A 23,765-nucleotide genomic window follows, 5' to 3' on the forward strand; every position below is an offset into this window, starting at 1 on the left:
TCAGACCCAATTCCAACTCTTAACTAGCTGTTTGACTCTATGCAAGTTGTACTACCTATCTGGGCCCTATTTCTACTCATCTTTAATGTAAGGAGGCCAGTTCATCACGTAGACATTTTATCTGTACTTTTTTCCCCTCACAGAACCACGTGCTGGCCCTGACAGCCCAGTCACCTGACATTGAACGTTTGAATGAAGAGAGCCTCAGGCTTCCCCTCAGTGATGTAACAATAAAAACATTACAAAGCTTGAACAGGCAGTGGATCCGGGCCACGGCCACAGCGCTGGACCACTACAGGTCAGGGCATCCTTTCTCTACTGCCGCTTCAGGGAAAGTAGAATTATCATTATTACAAGTCTCAGTGTTGTTTGTTTTCAAATCTTTATAGTGAACTTCAGGGAAATGGGTTGAATGAAAAGTTCCTTCATTACTGTGAAAGATGGATCCAAGTTCTGGAGAAGATCCAAGAATCACTTTCAGTGGAAGTTGCCCACAGCCTCCCCGCTCTCCTGGAGCAACAGAAAACCTACGAGGTAACCCTGTGCTCTGCCGCTCCTCAGCCACGTCCCCCGAGGCAGGGCACAGGAAAAAGACATCCAAATGGAACACAAGGAGTGCCTGTCTTCCTTAACTGTCATCAGTGGTCACAGGCATTTAGGAATAGCTACTGTTGCTAGATCTGTCGTTTTCCTACTATTATGTTCCTAGGTGATACTAATATGATGGTCGGATGTGTTTGCAGTTGGCTCCCGATAACTTGGGAACTACTCATTTCACAGACCCTCTGAGAGCCTTACTAGGAGCGTAAGTTCCCAATCCCAGACAGTGAAATCTATCAGCTGATAATTTATATTTTGGTTCATAAACAGATATTAGAAGCTGAGGTCTCTATAAACCAGGCAGTCGCTGATGCGTATGTGGCCCAGTCCTTACAACTCCTGGACACAGCAGAAATAGAAAAGAGGTAAGCTGAGAGGGGTGCTGGAGCGAAAGCACTTGGTGGGACAGGCCTTCGGATGCGAGAGCCTTTGTGCATGTTCACGGGGTGTGGTCGGTGGAGCATTTTACCCCATTGATACAATGCTGAAATGAATTCTAACCACTCAGGGTAGTTGTCTCTTATCTATGCCTTTGTGTGGAGCCTTTGAGCTCTTCCTAAGAGTCATCATAGGTTGTTGTGAACTACAGATCTTAGGGTGCATACTAGGCTCTGTTCCTTCTAATTTGTTCCTGCCAATGCGTAAACCTTGCCGACATCCGTGCCCCGCAGCCTCACAGGGTTCCAGCCTTCTGCTTCTACCTTAGGACAGGGTGGTGCCTTATGGTCATAAGTATGCTAATGATGCCTTTTCCTGTTGTAAGTGGATTCTCAAAAGAGCCACCCCCACCCCAAGTGTATTAACTAAGTTTTGAGTGATTCTTATTATTATCTTTTTCTCTCGGCTTTCTCCTGCATGAGGTTTTGTTATTTGAAATATGATGTAAGGGTACTCTTATCACATGCATGAAGCAGTGTCATAGTCACAAGAGGAGAAATGTCTCCCTGGGCATCCCCAATGGAGTCCGTGGGTAGCAGCAGTCAGGCTATCCCTGAGCACAACTGAATCACTCATGTTGACATGGCCAGAATCCAGAGGTGGTCCAGTTGTCCAAATGTTTCTGAGTATCCCGGTTGGTACCATTTTCCCTCTCCCTGCCCTCAGTTCATAGCTGAGAAATATGAAGGCTATGTCTTCATAGTCCCCGAGTGATACATGCAGGTCCATCTCAGGATAATAAGCTATTTTGATTGTTTGTTATGATAAATATGACTTACCCAATTAAAGGCCCTATTTCTCCGGTGTTCAGCATTATCCATCCGTAAAGAATTAGTCGGGCAGATAAAATAAAGCTTACTCTTGGTTGTGCCAGTTATATAAGATGCTCGGTCCAATAATTTATAACACTACAAAGCACCTGCCCACGTATGGTTTTTTCCCCCATTTCCAGTTTCTAGATTTCCAGGAAGACCTGGCATCACGTATGTTAAGACAGCTCAGCTCTTTTAAAGGAATGCTTCCCAGGCATGCTCCCTGGGAATGCTGGCCCAATGCCAGGATGTGTGTGCGTGCCTTCTAAACCATGCACCCCCAGCTCTGTACCCCTCACTGTTTCAGGCTCGGGTCTCATGAAGTTGTTTGTTTTGTGTATGTTGTGCGTGCAAACGTCCATCAGCCCTGGCCAGTGCCTTTTTGTACATGTTTGTGTTATGAATCTCTTGCCATGGTTTTCCCCTAGACCAGAATTTGTCTCGGAATTCTCCAAGCTGTCAGACCAATGGCAGAGGGCCGCCCGGGGTGTTCGGCAGAGGAAGTGTGACATTGGCAGGCTGGTGACACAGTGGGGGTTCTTTACCACCTCTGTGGAGGACTTGCTGCGGTTCCTCGCTGACACCAGCCAATTACTATCTGCAGTGAAGGAACAGGACTGTTTCAGCCTCTGCCAAAGCAGGCGCCTGGTCCACGAGCTGAAGGTATGTGTGCACGGGTTGTCCCTGAGAGGCACAGAGGGCGAGGGGGCTTTATTGCAAGATATTTGCTCCACTAACGTTTTATTTAAATTTAGTTTTATTGTTTTTAATTACATGTATGGACATGTGCATGTGAGCGCAGGTACCCCAAAAAGGCCAGAGATGTTAGATCCTCCCTGGAGCTGGGGTTGTGGCGAGCCACCTGATGTGCGGGTGCTAGGAACTGAATTCTGGTCTTCTGAAAGAGCAGAGAATACTTTCAGTCTCTGAGACCTCTCCCCAGCGCCCTAGGATTTAGTGCTTTCTGTCATGACCCGAGTGTGTTCTATGCAAATGGGAGGCCAGCGAGGTATGACCACCCATAGCCTGCTCGCTAGTCTCGTGCAGTGTGAAACGTTGTCTTACTGAGAAATAGAGATGCTCTCTCTAGGGTGTGAAAGAAGCATGCTGGGCCAGTGGGTGGGTAGAACAGGGGAGGTCGGTAGTGATAGGATCACACCATTCAATCTCCGAGGGCACGGGCTAATGTATAAGTAAGGTATCCACAGATGTAGTGACAGATGGGAGGGCTGCTTGCTCTTCGAGAGCAAATTCAGACAACCAAATGTGCATCAGAAGGGTTTAGGGACTGGCAAGAGGGCTCAGAGAGTAAAGGCGATTGTTGCCAAACCTGAAGACCTGAGTTCAATCCCTGGGACTCACATGATAGAAGAAAAGAGCTAGCCCCGACAAGTTTTCTTCTGACCTCCAGATAAACACCGTGTAGCAGATGCACCCCACCCCGACATGCGTTCTATAAGTAAATCAACATATGAAAAATGAAAGGAAAGTGGCTTAATGGGCATGGGCTCAGAGCAAGTTATTGAATGTGTTCCCTCTTTATTAGAGGGGTCGCTCTCCACCAGAAATGCAGGCAGTTGCCATATCACTGCCTGAAATGCTGGGCTGGCCTCTCTCACTTACCCAGCCATCCGTTATTGACTGAGCACCCTCTCTGTCCTGGTGTCTGTCCTCATCACAGTGTAAGGACTAGACTCCGCTCTTCTCAACGCATCTAGGAAATCAACTAAAGGACTAATTAACTTAACTTAATCAATTAAAGAAAATACCAAATTGTAATCACTTTGTATATATAGTTAACAGCAGAGCTAGTAGCTTCTTTAGATTTGGGTGGTCTCTGGGTTGGTGGCATTTCAACTGGGACCTGAAGGTGAGCAAGAAATGAACCAACCCCACAAGGATTTGGGACGTAAAGAAAAAAAAAAAAGAGTCCGAGAGGATGCTAGGGTTTTGTCCAGAGCATCTTGCTAAATCATGTACCACGGACCAAGCAGGGAATTGCAGAGGAGGCGGGGCCTCCTGTGAGAGGAGCTGTGTTGAGTGGCACACTGCTCCTTTTGGAAGCATGAGTCAGTTAAGAGCCCTCCTCATTTCTGTGTTGGACATAGCTTGTTTCAGTCTGCCTTAAGCCTTCAGTGTCCTACTCAGATCAGATGTTTTCTTTGTTCTTTCATGTATTGATCAACATGTGTCATGGGTTTGACTATATGCTTGGGAGGGTATTACCTTTTTATTTGTTTTATTTTTATTTTTTTGCTATCATATGCTCGTTCTACTCAGAAGAGTTACTCTGATAATAACCTATGTAATTATTTCAGTTCAGAGACTCTTGTTGTTTTCTTAGTGCTCTGAGATCCCTATTATCTTGTACATTTTTATTTTATGAGCATATAAATATAATATATAGTTTATATGTAAACATACATATATAATATATAAACATTCATATGTAGTATACATTATATATGTATGTGTGTGTGTGTGTGTGTGTGTGTGTGTATACACACACATATACATAAACGCACACTGTGTGCTGCCCCTAGAGGCCAGAAAAGAGTGTCCTCTTCCCTGGTACTAGAATTACAGACAGCTGTCCTGAGAGTGCTGGGAATTGAACTCAGGTCTGCTGGAAGAGAAGTCAGTGGCCTTAACCACTGAGCCATCTCTCAAGCACCCCAAGCTTCCAGTCTCCTAAGAGTCTTCTCTGTTACTGATCCTTGGAAGTTATCCTATGACCACCTCCTCTGGAAGTAAGGACCCCCTTAGCATTAAACATTAACTTTCCACATGAATATGTGTGTGTGCATGAGTCCATGCACACACACATTCTGTATAGGCTTGTCTAATTTATGTGGAATTTACCATTCAAGAGAAGGCCTGGGAGAAACCCACAATCACATTTTCATTGGATCAGAGCCAAACCCTTTTTTTTTTTCCTCTTTAGAGCAAAGAGATCCATCTTCAGAGGTGGCGAACAACGTACGAACTGGCCTTGGAAGCCGGGGAGAAGTTGCGGGACACACCCAACCCAGAAACGAGAGAATTCGTAGAAGGACAAACCAGCAGGCTTCAGGAAAGCTGGAAGGACACTGAGCTTAGCCTGGGAGAGGTGATCAGCCGGCTCCAGAGCACTGCAGAGGTACGTGGGCGCCACTGCCATATTCTACACGTGGCTCTTGGTTGTGGGACAGGAGGAGTGGTTTTTCTTTTTTTTAAATCCTATATTCTGAGTTTTCTAATGAAAGTTAGTCCCTACTAATATAGAGATCATGCCTGTTAGCACCATTAATACAATAATAACTGCATGGGAAAACTGAGTATTGCAAATATAAACACCTGAGGTGCTCTTCAAATACTTACCTTGGGTCAGTGAGATGGCTCAGTGGGTAAAGGCACTTGCTGCCGAGCCTGCAACCTGAGTTCAGTCCCAGGAACCCACATGGTAGAAAGAGAGAACCAACTCTTGCAGAATGTCCTCTGTTGTGTGCTATGGTGTACCTACACAACCACACGTACTAAATAAGTAAGCAAATAAATACATGTTAAAGGAGAGGTTTGTGAAAGATGAAACATGAAATTCCTTGGATGTTCAGTACAGGAAACTAGCATCGCATGTATGCCCTGCCTGGGGTACAATACATGACAATAAGCTCACTGTGCTGTGGGTCTCGGTTCTCATCAGAGAACGCACTTCCCCACAGATGCCAGTCCCTTGGGGAATTGCTCACTATATGGGAAAGAACTGAACTGTTTGGAGTCATTAGTGAGATAGTCTCTGCTTTGTTTTTGTTTTATTTGGTCCATGTTGTTCTCAAGGACTGAACTGTTTTAAACTTACGACCCAACACTATAATACTCTTAGGTCTTCTTTATTATTATTATTATTATTAATTATCATTATTTATTTTTTGTATGTGAGACAACTGTCTCTGTCTTCAGACACATTAGAAGAGGGCATCAGATCCCACTTACATATGGTTGTGAGCCATCATGTGGTTACTGGGACTTGAACTCAGGACCTCTGAAAGAGCAGTCAGTGTTCTAAACCGCTGTGCCATCTTTCCAGCCTGCTCTTGGTTTTTCAAATGGAGTTTTTATTTTTGTTTCACTTGTCAGAATACTAAGCTATGTTTGTTTTGTTTCATTTCTATGCTTATTTCTGACACTCCTCTAATCTGTTGTATGCACCAAAAAGCAGAGACCCAAACCACTCAGGGAAAGTTTTCTAAACCAAGAGTAAATTTGTGTGAGTTGGTCGGAACACTGTGCTATGGACAGAGTATTGTGGGGTAAGTGGAACCATGACACTAGACAGAGCTGACAAGGTAGAAACAGATTCAAAAAACCTCAGTAAATCTCATAGTTGAGAACGGTAGGCATTAGAATCAGCTCCCAGCCAGACTACCTGTCCTGGAACACATGACCACAACACCCCACTAAAAGGACCATGACAACTGGTCACTGTAGCATAAAAACCTAGAGTTCTCCATGGTAATAATGTATCTAGATAGGCCCCGAGTGTTTAGCCAATGAGCTTCCCTTCCTGCAAAAGTTAGTTAGATCCCCAATTAACCCTGAGTAAGAGGTATGCATTCAAATACACCATGAATGAAACAGTTTGGACAAGTGAGGACTGTCTCCTTCATCAGGAGTCTCAGCGGGAAGGAGGGGTGGCCTTCATTGTAAAGAGCCTCCCCTAGATGTTCATAGTGAATCAGATCTGAACACCACAAACATGAAAATGCAGGCACCTATTGGCTTGGTTACATAAGGAAGAGAGATGCTTGTCTCTTACCTAGGTCTTTAACTTCCCATCTGTGAGCCAACGGATATTCTCCAAGCCCCGACACTCACATTTTAAAATGTGGCGGCCCCTACTCTGCGTCTTCAGGTTTAACAACTGCAGTGACTTGGTAAAAGCTTAGAAACTCTTTGCAGGTGGAGGGGGAGGCGCTACAGTGTGAAGGGAACCAGGCATTGGGGGAAACCAAAGAGCAGCACAGAAAAGATTACCAAGGAGGGGAACGGCAGTGAGCTTTGCCTGACTCTGCCACTGGGACACACACTTAAGGTGTAGATGCTGAAAGTCAATCTTCACAGTAGCCCTTCAGATGTAGATGTACACAAAACTGACATAGAATAGAGAGATGGAGACAGAAACAGGAAGAGAGTCACCCCCAATCGAACCCGTACCGGTGACTGACATGTACTGATGTCCCATGTACCCCTTCAGGTCAGTCTGTATGAGATGAAGAACTGCCTTCTGTGTGGCTTATCCAAACACGCTTAAAAGAAACCGTATATGAGCTGGTCTAGTCTGTTGTTTGTTGTAGAGAGCCATGCACTCACCAGTTTTACTACTGTTTTCCAAACAGACCTGGGACCAGTGTAAAAAGAAAATCAAGAAGCTGAAAAAAAGGCTGCAAGCTCTGAAGGCACAAAGCGAAGATCCCCTTCCTGAGCTTCACGAGGCCCTCCATGAAGAAAAGGAGCAGATTAAGGTACTGACGTCCGTCCGAGCCAGCGGCCAGGACAATCACACAGCTGCCTTGTGGGCACTTCAAATGCTTGCCTGCCTCTCTGCTTTCTGTGATCAAGAAAAGTGTTCTCATCAGCTGGAGGATTTTCCCTGTCCTCTAACAGCATTCTGGTCTCTTAAGGTGTTAGAATCAATGCTCCATATAGTCCTCGTGTAAAGATGAGAAAGGGCTTTGGCAAAGCGGTACATTGTAGGCTCTTGTGGTAGTTCTCCTTCATGTTCTCTTTCTGTTTCTTCTCTGAATGTAAGACCTGGAGTCTGAGGGTTGTTTTTTTTTTTGTTGTTTTGTTTTGTTTTGTTTTAATCAAGTGGGGAGGGGGAGGGGGAGGAGGTATGGAGGTCTGAGGACAGCCTCAGGTGTCAGTCTTTGCCCTACACCTTGTTTGAGGCAGGGTTTCTCTTGCTCCCATGATAAGTACTCCAGGCTAGCTAGCCCATGAGCTTCTGAGGGGTTCTCCTATCTCTGCACCCCATCTTGCCATGTCACTGTTGGAATGCTGGGATTACAGGAATATGCCACCACACCTGACTTGCAGCCTGCCTCAAACAAGGTATAGGGCAAAGACTGACACCATATGAATACAGTCGGTACATCCCTCTGCAGTGATTGATATTGTCAGATATTGTTCACCCTTTGTTAATCTGGAGTGAAAGGTAGTGTCTGTCTGTAGTTTGTCTCTTGTCCCATCAGTCAGCCCTCTTGGGAACTGCCTGTTGACATTTCCCCTGATTTTTGGCCTCCACTTAAACAAGTTGCTTATTTATTCTTAATATGTTGTCTCTTTTAAGTACATACTTATGAATATCTTTATGAATATCTTTTTTAAGATTTTTATTTTATTTTATGTCTATGAGTGCCAGAAGAGGGCATCAAAATAAGTGCCAGAAGAGAGCATCAATTCCATTACAGTTGGTTGTGAGCCACCATGTGGTTGCTAGGAATTGAACTCAGGACCTCTGGAAGAGCAGTTAGTGCTCTTAACTACTGAGCCATCTCTCCTGCCCCCTTATGAGTATCTTCTGTCAGACAGTTTATTCTTCTTTTCTTTCCTTTCTCTTCATTCTTTTTTTTTTTTTTTTTTTAATGTCACTGGTGAACAATAGATTTGTAGAAGTTTTGTTTGGGGTTTTGGTTTATGGTTTTGTTTTGATTTATGTGTGTGTGTGCATGGGTGCACACCTATATTTGCGACAAAGTTTTGCTATGTAACCCAGGCTAGTATTATCACATTCTTGATCTTCCTGCCTCTACCTCAAGAGCTGGTATTGACAAGTATTTGTCATCATTACCCAGTGATTTTGTGTGGCTTTATTATAGGCAAATATGTGAGTATTTTTCTATACAACTGTGCCCTCTTTTTCTGTAGAAAGTTTCTATCTGTGGGCGATGGTGGCACACGCCTTTAATCCCAGCACTTGGAGGCAAAGACAGGCAGATTTCTGAGTTCAAGGCCAGCCTGGTCTACAAAATGAGTTCCAGGACAGCCAGGGCTACACAGAGACCCTGTCTGGGGGGGGGGGGGGAGGGGGGTTTCTATCTGTAACTCATAGAATACATTTTTATATCTTCTCCTAGATGTTCCCACATATCCTAGATGTCTAGTGTTTAAAAGTACTGCTTTTTTAAATCCACATCTTAATTTGTTCTGGAATTGATGTTTGCATATGTTTTAAGTGAAACTCCTTTTTAAAATGTTATTCCTGTAGATAACCCTGTAGCTTCTTGGAGCCTGCTTAATAGACCCATGCCAGGTATCAAATTAACATATAAACAAGATTTGCAGCCAGTAGTGGCTCATGTCTTTAATCCCAGCACTTGGGAGGCAGAGGCAGGTGGATTTCTGAGTTCGAGGCCAGCCTGGTCTACAGAGTGAGTTCCAGGACAGCCAGGGCTATACAGAGAAACCCTGTCTCGAAAAACCAAAAAAAAAAAAAAGAAGAAGAAGAAGAAGAAAGAAAAACCAAAAAAGATTTGCTCCTCAGATTTTCTTCTCCTCTTCATTGGCTTCAATATCAAATTGCTATTAGCAGGCATCGCAGTCTTGAGAGATAAGGTAGAAAGATAGGGCATTAAAACCAGTGTCAGCTGCATACAGAGTTCAAGGCCAGACTGGGCTACATCAAGTTTAGATCAAGATGCCAATAACAAAGTGAGAGAATCCAGTGTTATTCTCCATTGACATGCTGGAGTTTCCTTCCATAAAGTCTAGAAGCCTGTGCTGACTGTGAAATCCAAACCTTTAAGGACCTAGTGTCTCTTCAAGTGTCATACCCCATGGCTTCCAGCAGAGTCTGCAGCTTTTATGAGCCCGGCCCCGTTTATCAGTGGAAACAATCATGGCAGAGATCCACAAATTCATCTGACTAATAACCAGATTCCAAAACAGATCCCAAGTAACTGGAGGCCTACCTAGGACCATGGATACGATCCCAGAAGAGTCTGTGATCTGCCCAACCTGCCGAGCCTTCCTTTCCTCATAAAGCTACATCCTATTATAGCCAACTTCATGTGGAAATAACAGCACACAGACACCTACATGATAGACACATGCCACATACACACCATACATACACACACAACACACATACCATATACCCATATACCACACACAGCCATACACACAAACACACAATACATATACATATACACTCTCACCAGAAACACACAAGTTAAGCATTCCTATTTCAAAAAAAAATCCCCAAAACTCGGAGGTATGAAGCATTTCTCGTTGTAAGCATTTTGAATGAGGTATGGTCAGCCTGACATGTAATGTCTCTAAATATAAAGCTTTTATAGATTCCTGACTAACACAGACTCTATCTGTATCAGCGCTTCTAAACCTGTGGGTCGTGAGCTCTTGGGGGTTGACTGAGCCTTTCACGGGTGTTGCCTAAGACCATTGGAAAACACAGAAATTTACATCACAATTCGTAACAGTAGTAATAATTTTATGTTGGGGGTCACCATAACACGAAGAATTGTACTAAAGGGTAACAGCATTAGGAAGGCTGAGAACCACTGCTCTATATACTATTATGAAAATTGCTACAGTGGACATGAGACTTGTTGAAAGATCAATTCATTGGAGCAGTTCTAATTTTAAAGTTAATTTCAAATAATATAGTCACATGGATCTAAATTTAGAATGTTCATAAGATGTATATTAAATTTTTTCTCCATTCCTTACCACAGGAATTGATGGGACTAATTTGTTGAATATTCTTCCCAGGATAAGATATTCTGTCCATGTACACGCACGTGCATATGTCTTCATCTTTTGTTCCCTTTCTGTGTGTGTATGTATGTATGTGTGCATGCCCTGACATGGAGAGCAGAGGTCAGTGTCCAGTGTCATCTTCCATTGCTCTCCACTTGCTTTGCTTGAGACAGGATCTCTCACTGAACCTGCAGTTCACTGATTTAACTAGGCTTGCTGGCTAGCAGGCTCAGGGATCCTCCTGTCTTCATCTCCCTGGGCTGGGAGGCATGCACCACCGTGCCTGGCTTTTTCACATGGGGGTTGAGGCTCCAACTTAGACCCTCACTCTTGCACAGCATCTATCCATCCCCTTTAGTTCAAATGGTAGCGCAGAAGAACAGGACAAGGCGTGTGCTGCCTGTTGCTGTAGGGAATCCAGCTAGAGCCTGGTGATGCGCTGCTAAATATAAACAACTTGAAGTTTTATATCACACTCTATAGATGGTAACTGGGATTTTACAATACAGACCATTTATCAGATTAAAGATAAAGGAAACTATATCTGGCTGACTTATTCTCCTTTTGCCATCATTTTCTAGTAAACCTGGGGCATTTTAACTTAAAGGCTGTAGCATTCTTTGGTTGGGCGGATAGATGGGTTTTCCAAGGGAAGGAACCCAGAGCCCCTTGTGTGTTGTGTGCTAGGCAAGTCTCCACCCCTGAGATTTACTCCCAGATCCGAGGCGTGGTTCCTGGAATGTTTCTACAGAAGTGATCATTGGCTGTAATTAGCTCACATACTACACCTCCCTGCGTATTATTTGACTTCTTTGTTTGTCTTTCTCTTAACACTTAAGAACATTTTAAAGCTCTTAGCCCTGTGTGGTTGTATAAAACCTCTAATCCCAGCTTAGGAAGCTGAACTGTAAGTTGGAACCCAGCCTAAACAACATAGCGAGTACCAGGCCATTCAGTACTGCATAGTAAGTCATTTGCCTAACTTGCACGAAGCCCTGAGTTCAGTCCCCACTACTGCAAAACCAAACAGATAGACAACGACCAAAAAAGGTTATTGGTACAAACTAGAGAAGCTGCTTTCCTTTTCCTTTCTTTTCATTCAAACATATAATTCATCATATCTAATGATTCAGTATGCACCAGGCGTATGGCAGGTGCCATGATAAAACACCATGACACAGAGCAACTTGAGAAGAGAAGGGTGTATTTCAGAAGCAGTGTTGTTCCGGTCCCTGCCAGTCTGTCAGTACAGTCTGTTGGGGAGATACATGCTAACCACATAGCTACACTGTATGCATGTGTGTGGGGTGTGTATGTGTACTGTAGGGAGAAAAGAGAGGAGCAGTGAGACACTAAAGCAGAGGTCCCAGGCTGGGGGTATAGCTCTGTGGTTGACTGTTTGGGATTAAAGGATTAAAGATTAAAGGTGTGCATCACTGTGCCTGGCCATTTTTATGCAAACTTTGAAAGTTTCCTCTGGACCATTTTATGAGAAACAGAGAATTTAGCAAGGTAAGAGACCACACCACTTTAGCTTTTAGAACACTGAAAAACTATCAATGGGAATTAGTGCCTCGTTACTGTAGCCGCTCTTCGGAGTGATCTCTGGAGTAAATGACACAGAATCTTCTTTCAGATTTCATCAGAAGGCCTGGAAAATGAACCATACATAAAGAACCCTAAACACAACTAAAACCTAAGAGACTCGGGGTGTCTGGGCTGGTCCCTTCACTTCCCTCTGCAGTGAAAAGGATTGTCGTTTACTAAATGCTACCTTTCATTGGATTGGAAAAGGACTTCATTTTAAAAACTCATTGAAGCCGGGCAGTGGTGGCACACACCTTTAATCCCAGCACTTGGGAGGCAGAGACAGGCGGATTTCTGAGTTCAAGGCCAGCCTGGTCTACAAAATGAGTTCCAGGACAGCCCTGACAGCCAGGGCTATACAGAGAAACCCTGTCTTGAGAAACCAATAAATAAATAAATAAATACTCATTGAAGCTGATGGTATAGTCTCTGCCTAGCTAATGTGAGGCCCTAGAAACCCTGTCTTGAAAAACCAATAAATAAATAAATAAATAAATAAATAAATAATAAAAAACCTCATTGAAGCTGATAGTACGTAGTTTAGTGGTATAGTCTCTGCCTAGCAATTGTGAAGCCCTAGGTTCGATCTCTTACACATGAATGAATGAATGAATGTTAAATATAGGAAGCTGTCCCCTAATTTAATCGCTGTCAGTTAATAGCAAGCAGTTTCCCCTCCCCTATAGTCATTTATTTAGAAAATAAAAAATAACTCCTTCCAAACAGAAGTTGTCATTTCATGATGGCCAGCCTCAGTGCTAGTGGCATACCCAGGCATTTTGAAAGTGAGAGATCACACTTTATATGACTTCTTAACATGGTTTCTGGGTCTTAATCCAGAAATGTGTGCAAATTTTGCTTTTCTTACATTATGTATGCTGTGCCCTCTAAAGAATGGTAAAGGTCAGCCGGGCAGTGGTGGCGCACACCTTTAATCCCAGCACAGCACTTGGGAGGCAGAGTCAAGAGGATTTCTGAGTTCGAGGCCAGCCTGGTCTACAAAGTGAGTTCCAGGACAGCCAGGGCTACACAGAGAAACCCTGTCTCGAAAAACCAACAAACAAACAAAGACTGGTAAAGGTCCTGGATGGTTTTCCAACAGAAACACTTTATTAAACTCCAGCTACCTGAGGGAAGGAACTGGAAGGGAGCAAAGACTGTCCCCTTGAGAGAAAGGTGACTGGAGGCAGCCAGGCAGGGCTGCGGGAGCGGCTGTTTCTCATTCCGAAGGTCCCTCCCCTTCCCAGGCTCCCCTCCCCCAGAGTCTAATCAAAGGATTAGCCTACAGGTTTGGAAACAACAGCAGCTGGAGTTGAAGGCATTTTCCCCTTTCTCCTCGCATTTAAATGCAGGAAGTAGAGAAGTCTCTGGCTAACTGGACGCACAGCTTGAAAGAACTTCGGACTATGAAGGCCGACTTGAGCCAGCACATCCTAGCGGAGGACGTGACGGTTCTGAAGGAGCAGATCCAGCTTTTGCACAGACAATGGGAGGACCTCTGCCTAAGAGTAAGTCAGTCAGCCGCCTGCGGGGCTGTGGGGGGGTTGATTGAAGCGTCCCAAGGGCAAAGGAAGGGATCCTGACTTCGCTGAAGCAGGAGCCCTTGGGTCTGGGACCCCTGTGCTTCTCTGCTGGGTCCTTTAGGAGGCAGCAACCGGTTTTAACAGATTGACCTCTTTGTTTTAACAGAGTTCACTGTGTAACTTTGCACACTTCCACTGAGTTCGTTTGGCTGTTTGGTTGGTTTTGTTTTGTTTAAGATCACCTTAAGCTGGGATGGCAGCAAGGGCCATGCTTGTGAAGCTTCTGCTCCATGGCTTGCTTAGGGAAGTACCAATCTTCGTGTTAGGAGAGATCTCTCTGACCCCCCTGTGTATTTCTCTTCTGCCACACCAGAGCCTTGATGCCCACAGGCATGGAGGCAGTTATCTGAGAACCAGGCTTCTGCTGCATTCGGATATTCAGTTCTAAGAGCCTTTTACACTCTGGAGTGATTAGAGCCTAATGACCTTAGCAGATCACTTGTACTGGATAAAAATGGAATTGTGTGTAGCCTATTGCACAGTTCAAGACTATGACAGGATATCAAAGTGGAATTAAAGGGTTCAAGGATTAATCTTAAAGACCCTTGTTTTAAGGATATAACATTCTCAGGAAAAGTTAATGCCTTAATCTCATTTTTTTGTATCAATGAATTTTTGACATTTGTGAATACCTGTGTTCTAAAGACACTTTTAGTTACACTTTGAAGTAAATAGTATACTTTACAGAACCTTGGTTCTTAGTAGTTACAATGTACTCTAAGTGTCTTTTAAATTGTTCTAATTCCTGTTTTCTATAAATGAAAGCACTCAGGATCTGTGAGAAGTCTTGAGAGAGTTAGGACTCAAAGAGCGCACCCAGATGGTCCCGATTGTTCCCACCGTGGACTCAATCCTGGCACACATGCCAGGAGTTTTAAAAGCCAAAATAAACAGATTTCTGGAGGAATGGGAGCAAAATGCTTGTTTTTCTAGGGATAGATTTCGGGCCTTTTAAATGCATTTGGCTGGGCGGGACACTGGAGCATTTGGTATCTTGACCTCACTCAGGGAAGAGCAGAAGTTCTTTTGTAAGTGGTGAGGAAAAAAAAAAAAATCTCAGGAGAGTGCAGCCGTCTCTTCCCCTTTCTATAAAATGCAGTGCTAAAACTACTGAAGAACTCTTAGCTACCCCATATTACACTACCCCGGTTAAGATTTCAATGACTTCTCAGAAACTGAGAATAGATGTACTTTTAGAAAGGCTGGTTTGAATTATCTAGATGTAAGTTTAATTGCTAACCCGTGGCCCTCTAAGGAGACGGGAAGCCCCGTGCCTGATGTTAGTACAATAGAGCACTGGGCATCTGGGGGTCAGCCTGCTCGCTCCAGACCAATGTTTGCTGACATTTTCATGGTTTCCAGACAAAAACTACAGTGTGTAATGACAAGATAAATTAAATGAATGGTTTGGGGATTTGGTGTTTCTGTTTGTTTTATTTTGTTTTGTTTAAATTCTCAAAAAAAAAAAAAACTTTTTACTACTTTTAAGGTTTCTGGCTCATTTGCATTACTAATGAATGGCTGGGTGATTTTTTGTTTTCTTCTTCTTTTTTTTAATTTTGTGATCTGGATTTAAATAAGTTAATCTTCAAAATAAGTAAGCAGGACACTGCCTGCTGGATATAAAGACTTGATGAGTTCCGAAAGGGAAAAGCTTTAGGCCACAAAAGTGAGAAATTCTCCTGGAGGGATCAGTAGATGAAAGAACAAGGGAAACAAAAGCCGAAGCAGAGCCATGATTGACTCTGTACTCACCTTAACCTTTCTGCCTTGGGCTTCATGGCGATCAGATCAATACAGAGCACAGAGCACCGTCATTTTACCTTTTGTTAGTTTTTATGGTGGTCATCACGGGTGGAAAAAAAAACTTGTTAATGTGAACAGGGTTCAGAGACACTGACAAAGTGAATGGCCTTTGTGTGTGTCTGTGTGTGTGAAAGGTGTGTGAGGTGGGACGCTAGAGTGGGGGTGCTCTCGGGTGTTGAGAGCCAAGGGACTTTCCTTCCCTGCTATCCTCAGCTGCCCCGTGCATGTCATTACCTAGGTGGCTATCCGCAAGCAGGAGATTGAAGACAGACTCAATTCGTGGATTGTGTTCAATGAGAAAAATAAAGAACTGTGTGCTTGGCTGGTCCAGATGGAAAACAAAGTTCTACAGACAGCAGATGTCAGCATTGAGGAAATGATCGAAAAGCTACAGAAAGTGAGTGGGGGCGGGGTTCCCCGTGCATGCAATGGAGGAGGGCTATAGGCTTCCACAGGGCTCCAGGACCTGTCGTGTCCCTGGTGTTTCTAATGGCAGTGTACATCTTTCAAGGGACTGTTTTTGAGTTTTCAAAGGAGGAAATGGGAGAGATCGAAAGCATGAGCTTGTCATAGGTAGATACAGTGCTGAGGAGAGCTGCTTCCCTTCAGTCGGGAAGACTAGCCAGTGATGGGGTCTAGTGAGTGTTTATTAGAACCCAAGTCAAGAGGACGCCTGCAGCAGTGAGGCTTACGGAAGAGGTCAGTGGAGCATCATTGTACAGTCACCCAAAACACCTCTCCATAATCCCTGGGAAAACTGACCTCAGGCCGACTCAGTCAGCTCTGTCTAGCCTCAGCTCCACATCTGTGACGTGCAACTGAAGGGTTGTTCATTAAGAAAGAACCTGAGGGGGCTGGGATATAGCCCAGGTGGTAGAGTTCTTGCCTTCCATGCATGAAGCCCCGAGTTCAATCCTTGGCACTGCAAGGATAAAGAAAAAGACCATACCTACACCCTGGCATGGGAACGCATGCCTACACCAGCACTCAGGAGGCTGAGGCAGGAGGCTCAGGAGCTGCAGGCCTGGGCTACATAGTCAGAGGAAGTCATTGCTGCGTTAAACACTTCGTAGTCACCCAGCTGGTACAGCCATCCCTTGAAGAACTGTCAACAAGTATAAGGTTTTTGTTTTCCAATTAAAACTAATGTAGACAGGTCTGGAAAGATGGCTCAGTGGTTAAAAGCCCTGGCTTTTCTTCCGAAGGACCCAGTTTGAATTCCTAGGATCCACATGGCAGCTCACAACTGTCTGTAACTCCTGTCCTAGGGGATCTGACACCCTCACACAAACTGAAGAAAAACACCAAGGTACATAAAATACATAAATAAGCTAGTGTAAGCAACATGGTAGTATGTGCTAGCCATCCCATCACCAGGGTGCCTGAGGCAGGAGGATTGCCTGGAGTTCAGTTTCAGCCTAGACTATACCATGAGACCCTGTCTGATAAAATAAAAACAAACAAAAAGGTGTGTTAAGAGAGAACTGTGCCCTGGGCTAGAGAGGGACCGGCCTGGTGGTGACGGCTCGGGCCCTGTGCTTTGGTACCTGTCAGGACTGTATGGAAGAAATCAGCTTATTCACAGAAAACAAGCTGCAGCTGAAGCAGATGGGCGACCAGCTGATCAAGGCCAGCAGCAAGGCCAAGGCGGCTGAGCTGGAGGAGAAGCTCAGCAAGATCAATGACCGCTGGCAGCATCTCTTTGACGTCATCGGATCAAGGTAAGGACTGGCCTAAGATAATGTGTATTTACTCCTAGCGATCTCCTCACAGACCTGGTGAAACTGAACCTCATCTTCCCGTGTGGTAGCCTGGCAGGTCATAAGCATACAGATTTGCAGTTGAGGGGAGATGAGGAGAAATTCTAATTTGAACAATAAATGGAAATGATATTTGTGTGTGTCTGTGTGTATGTGTGTATGTGTGTGTGAGTGTTATGTGTGTGCATGTACATGTGTGAATATGTGTGTGTGTGTGTGTGTACGTATGTGAGTATGTGTGTGAGTGTGTGTGTGTGTGTGTGTGTGTGTGTGTTGTTTGTGATGCAAAGGATTAAACTCAGCCTCACATGCTAGGCAAGTATTCTACTACCAAGTTATTGTTTGATTGCTGCTGCTGCTATTGTTATTGTTGAGTGTGGGGTCTGGCTAAGTTCCCCAGGCTGGCCTTGAACCAATCTTATTTCCTCTGCCTCCCGAGTAGCCAGAGCTACAAGCACTTGCCACTGTGCCCAGCTGGAGTTGTTTTAAACAAGAGTTGGAAACTTAGTTCGAAAGAGATCCTAAAGGGGAGTTCTCCTTCGGAAACTCACCCCGTGCTAGAATTAATGTGTCCCCCGTGAAATTACGCCTGCCTGTTCCTGCACTACGCTCTGTGTAGTAACAGCCGGGCCCAGTGTAACCAGGTCCTTGATGCCCCCCCACCCCCCCACCCCCCACCCCCCCGGTTCACTGGGGAATACAACTTTGAATACTGGTCAGCATATCCTCAGATGTGACCACAAAGCTCTGTTCTCCAGTGCAATGTTGTCCGAAAGAGAGCTAGGAAGATTGTCTGCCATCAAACAACGCTAACGTTTGTAGATGGCTTTCGATTTCAAGTCTTCTCAGCAAAGGCAGCACCCTCCTCCCCAGACCACACATTTTCCTAATGCACCCTGGTTTTCCGAGATGTCTGCTTTGGGACCACTCATGCAGCCTTGTCTGCCAGTGGCCCAGCGCGTGTCTCACAGGACAGTGTGCTCAGGTGCGAACACGAATGTCATCTGGAGTTTAGAGGAGAGACTGTTAAGATTTGGAGATAAGAATAGACCGGTGTTAGTGACGTGGCATGCCCTTTGCCTCACTGACCACTGGAAGCCATAAGTGAACCTGACTCCGTCAGCAGAGGCAACGGCCAGGTGGGGCGAGCTCAGCAGACAGGAAGTGAGAGGAGCCAATTATGTTAATGGGAGTGCATGTCTGTCAGCAGTAGAGCCAAGCACATGGAGAGAGTCTGTCTTCTGAGAGTAGAGGGTGGAGAAAAGGAAAGGCCTGCCACCCAGATGGTCCTGAGTGAAGGTTCAGAACTCCTGATGGCCACTGCAGGCAGTGGGAGAGACCCTTGGTATGAGAAAGCAGGTATGATGTGGAACAGGAGAAAAACCACCCAGGAAGGGCTGAGAAGCCCCGCTGGCTCACATGTAAGAGAGGGGGTAGCATGCATTTTTTCAATGCGATCACTGCGTACATGTCAGCAGGCTGCTGGTTTCTCAGCAGGCTTCTGGCTTCTCACTGACTGCACATCTCTGGCCAGTTCCTTGGTAGAGATAAAAGTACATCAGCCTTCTTGGACATAGTGATTGGCAACAGCAGCAAATATCTTGGCTGCCTATTGAGTTCATGCCTTGTATGATGTTGCTTCACCTTTGTAGTACAATTACTTATGGGAGAGGGAGAGAAATGAGTGCCACATCACAAGTATGGAGGTACGAGGACAACCTGTGGGAGTCTCCTTCTATCAATGTGGATCGCAGGGGTAGAATTCAAGTTATTAGATTTGGCAAGAACCGCCTTTACCTGCTGAGCCATCTCTCCAGCCCTCACTTAAATTTTAAGGTAATTCTGAACGGTTGATACCATCATCCCATTTTGTACATAAGAAAAACTGAGGGCTGAAGTTAAATACTTGCCCAACTGATAGAGACAGCTGAGAATGCAACCAGTATCTCCACTCAGGCAGCTGCCATCCTCCTGCCACCGTAGACCTTTCTAGTCGGAAACACACAATGAATGGAGAACTGTGAAAACTTCACCATAAGCCTAAGTTAAAGTTGAAGGCTTGGCCTGGTGTTCAGAACTCTAAAACCCACAAAGCCAGGTCTCATTTGCTGCTTAAAAAGCAAAGCAAAGCAAAAGAAAAAAACTATTGCTCTGGGTTTATTCTCAACAAATTGCAAAATGATTACTGCAACATTACAACAGGCTTCTTTTTTTTTTCTTTTTAATTTATTTATTTTATGTATGTAAGGGCATCAGATCCCATTAGAGATGGTTGTGAGCCACCATGTGGTTGCTGGGAATTGAACTCAGGACCTCTGGAAGAACAGTCAGTGCTCTTAACTGCTGAGCTATCTCTCCAGCTCCCGCAACAGGTTGGTTTCTTTCTTTCTTTTTCTTTTTTATTAGAGATATTTTCTTTATTTACATTTCAAATGTTATCCCCTTTCCCAGTCCCCCCCCCTCCAGGAAACCTCCATCCCATCTTTCCTCCCTCCCCCCACAACAGGTTTTTTAAAGCTACATTTCATCTGATTATTTCAGACAGCGAAGCTCCTGGGGGCAGGGCAGCAGAGCCAGGCTCTTCACATCAGCTGTTTTGGCTCTTAGAAACAATACTACATGATCAGTCTGAGCCTTCATTTTCAGAGAGGGAAACTGCACTTCAGAGAAGGGGAATGAGGTCTCTCAGGAACTTCTGCTCAGGGCTGCAACAGGAGCTAGAGTCTGTCTGTATGTCTGTCTCACTGTACAGAGCATCTTAAGAACACATCTGGCTCCTGTGAGGTGCTGGCTTTCCAAGGCACTATATGAAAATTTTTCTGAAACCTAGGACTTGATGTCAGGCACTGTGTACTGGAAGACAGTGGTTCTCAAGCTTCAGCAAGCATCGTATCCTACCCTGGTGTCCCACGTCTAGAGCTGCTCCAGCCACGGGAATGGGTGGAGCTGAGACCTTCATTCCTGACGTGTGCCCTGGTATGGTACTCCTGATAGGAAGACCACACAGAACATAGGAGCAGTGGAATGAAGCAAGTCAGAGATTTTTGAATGAGTCTTGAGCCTCAGTCTCCATGCTGAAGGACCATGCACAAGTCCTGCTTCCTGCCTCCTTAGCAGGGTACCTGTGAAAGCTGAGATCCAGATGAGACGGTGGCAGGACCACCAAGGGTCCATCCACGCACATCCACCTCCATGGCATCCATTGAGGATGTCTGATAACCACAACAGGAAGAGAGGTCTTAGCCTTGAACCGCTGTCTTCTCCACTTAGAAAGTCTTCAGTATCAGCAACATCCTTAAAGCAAAGCAGCTGCAGGATATGTGTCTTGAGATAACCTTGACAAGGGCTGGAAAATCCAAGGTGCATTCACGTAAGATTACATAGGCCCTGGGCTATAATTATCTAGAATCCAGTCAGGCTCAATGACAAGGAATTTTAGTTACATACCTCTTTGCTCACTCAAGAGATTAAATGAAGAATACACTTTGTTGGCCATAGTCATTACCCTCCTTCCTTATGTTTCTTAGACACTGTATATAAAAAGTGACTTGACAAAACCGAAATACAGGAAGGGCAACTGAGTTCTTTTTTTTTTTTTTGTCAGAGCCATCCGTATGTACTGTCCTCTAAGAGGGAGGGAGTTACATGAGAACATGGGAGATGGACAGAAATTAACATTTTCAGCCAAGAGGGACCATGGCTCCAAGAGGGCCTTCCCAATTAGACTTCAGTGGTCATAGAGTCAGGAAAGGATTTGGCACCTTCTGTTGTGTGAAGCAGGAACTGTGAACACAGGTCACCCTGTGTCTTAATGTTTAGTCAGTGGGGGGATGGGGAGGGGGGTAGTGCATATCTTGGCTGAGCCATTTCATAAGATCTGGGGTGAAGGTACCCATGGTAGACATAAGGTATCTTTCCTTGATAGATTCCCCACTTTATATTTTGAGGCAAAGTCTCTCACTGAGCCCCAAGTTCATGGATTGGCTAGATGGCTAGCCAATGTGATCTTGCAATGCGCCTGTCTTCTTGCCTCCACACCCCCATCCCCCGGCTAGGGTTACACGTATGAACAAGACCATGCTCAGCTCTTATATAGGAGCTGGGGATCTGAACACAGATCCTCATTCTTGCTTGTGTGACAGACAATTTACCAACAGAGCTGTCTTTTAAGCCCTAGGGTTGGGACTATTTTTAAAGACTATTTCTAGCAGTATGGGTGAATGATCCAATGGATATGTCTAGTCCCTGAAAGCTCCCTTGGAAGACTTACACTGGTAATCTCCTTCGAGAGGGGATCGATAGTGATCGCTTTCATTTCACTTATCTACAGTTTCTAAGGAAAATGCTACTATTGGCTTGAGTGCCTCCTCAATGGTACTATCATGAGTGGGCTTGGTATCCTATGCTAGTGTATGAAGGAGAGACTTCAGCTAGATGGTAGCATGTAACCAAAGGCTTGTCCCTTCCTGTTGACACTGGATGGCTCTTGTGCATTCAGAAGTATCATGTCTCCGGGGAAAGACAGCAAAAGAAATTAAACATGCTTTTCACATTCCCTCTACCAATGTGAGAAACCTGTCTCATGTATACTGATAGCAAGTAAAATGACATCTAAGCTCAGCAGGTTTTACCCTGGCAACCATGGGTTATGGATGGTTTTCATCCCATGTAGAATGGGCTAACCCTTTTCATGGCCCTCCTCTTAGCTGTATCTTCTCAAGGTCACTGTGAGAGGCCAAACAGTGCTTCCGGTCAGGAAGCTGTCTTTTTCCAACCAGCACAGGTGCCGGGAAGGCTATAGAGGTCACTGGGTATAGAGAAGGGCCCGCTGGAGGTGGCCCTGCCCAGTTCCACTTTCCTTCCTGTCAATCCAACCATTCCCTCTCCGGAGCAGAAGTGCCTTCTGGGAGTCAAGGGCTTCCCCAAGGGGAATGCAGCCAACTTATGGGAAGCAATTGCCCGGATGTGCTTGGTCAGGGAATGAGTGCCAGAGTCTCCCACTCAAAGGTCACAGGAGCAGCTCAGCTTGTGGCAGCAAGTAAAGCAGGTGCCACCTTTTAGGGAAAATGTTGCCAAGCCTGCACACCTTGTTCCACTGGTAGAGAAGGCTTACATTGTCGTCGTCGTTGTCATCGTCATCTCACAGGTGGGAAATAGAGTAATGGCTAAGTCGTGGGTTGTAGGAACACAGGAGCTAAAGTCTCAAAATAGAAAAAGAAACAAGCCCGAGACATTGCCATAGGAGAAAGAAGGATTTCCGTCTTCCTACATTTTAGAAAACCCAGGAGGGAGAAGCTGAAATCTCCTCCTCTATCTTGAGGCCCATTTGTACTGCAAGGTGGAGTCCCTCCCTGTGCAACCATCAGTGGGATAGTGTAAGATGAACTCTGGCCTTCTCAGGCAGGGCTCCAGTTCTTAGGCAAGAGGAAAGCTCCTTAGGGAAACGTCTCCTTCAGGACCTGAGCAAATCACCCCCCACCCCAACCCCCACCCAAAGCTCGGGCTTCAGGTTTCACTGCTGCTTGTAAACGTGACACGGAGAAATTATAAACCAGAAATCTCTTTTCTCCCATGTTCCCAATCTAAATGTTTCCTCCCTGGCTTTATAGCACTTCATAAATAACACGGTGCCAAGATAACGCTGGGACTTTCTCCCCTCAGCCTTGCAATCCTGTAGCGTCAGAACAAAGGCTGTGTGTGTGTGAGAGCAAAGAGCTGGAGAGAGATGGTTTCTTTATTGCAAGGGGGAAAACAGATTAAAAATTGCGGAGCATAGAAAAAGGTGTCTTCCTTCCTTGCCGTCATTACCCTGTGCCCAGGAGCCAACTGGGGTGGTGCCGCTGCCGCGGCCGATGGGGAGCCTTGCGGAGGGCCTGGTTGGAAGATGCTGAGCCAGTGAATGAAGAGAGCAGGCTGGGCAGGGGGAGGGGCCGCCTGGCCAGGAGGTGGAGGTGCAGCCGGGAACTTGGAGCGTCCGCTGAAACCTAAGGAATGGTTTTTTCTCATAAACAGTAAGTGCCATGTCAGCGGCAGCCGCACCCGTGACCCAGGTGGCCCCTGCTATCTCTGTGTGTCTTGCTGTCTGGCTCACTCGTTTTGGTTACAATAGAGATCACTGATGAGATGGTGGCTGCGGAGTGTGTGCACTCAGCCATCGGGGGATGGGTTCTCTCCTGGCGTCAGCGTGCTTGTGGTGTCCGCAGCCTACCTCTGACAAGCCGGGCAGAGAGAGAGAGAGAGAGATGCGATTATGCTGTGTGGAAAATAGAAATCTCCCAGCATCAAAAATGCTCCAAAGCAGCAATTGGCTCCAAAATGTACTACCCTGTCTGTGCCCTCAAATCAGGACGTGGAAATTAATGATTTTACTATGAAGATATTAAGCTCTTTAAAAGGATAAAATTGTACAAGCTTGGTACATC

At 45.2% G+C, this 23,765-nt stretch overlaps 1 protein-coding gene across 11 annotated transcripts in view; it reads left to right on the top strand.

Moving 5' to 3' along the window:
- Positions 1–23,765, top strand: part of Syne2 (spectrin repeat containing nuclear envelope protein 2) — a 301,122-nt gene that overhangs the window by 245,114 nt on the left and 32,243 nt on the right. For 10 of the 11 annotated variants that reach the window (XM_085830464.1, XM_085830470.1, XM_085830468.1 and 7 more), the window contains exons 91-99: positions 144–298; positions 390–534; positions 871–965; positions 2,279–2,513; positions 4,795–4,989; positions 7,226–7,351; positions 13,547–13,702; positions 15,822–15,980; positions 17,138–17,304. In XM_085830464.1, the coding sequence (XP_085686590.1) occupies positions 144–298; positions 390–534; positions 871–965; positions 2,279–2,513; positions 4,795–4,989; positions 7,226–7,351; positions 13,547–13,702; positions 15,822–15,980; positions 17,138–17,304 (1,433 nt within the window). Of the gene's footprint in view, positions 1–143; positions 299–389; positions 535–870; positions 966–2,278; positions 2,514–4,794; positions 4,990–7,225; positions 7,352–13,546; positions 13,703–15,821; positions 15,981–17,137; positions 17,305–23,266; positions 23,355–23,765 lie in introns of those variants that run through there. The other variant, XM_029484926.2, reaches the window with a different exon arrangement.

This window comes from Mus caroli, unplaced genomic scaffold (assembly GCF_978045245.1).
Source record: "Mus caroli unplaced genomic scaffold, Mus_caroli_1 scaffold_14, whole genome shotgun sequence".
Taxonomy (NCBI): Eukaryota; Metazoa; Chordata; class Mammalia; order Rodentia; family Muridae; genus Mus; species Mus caroli.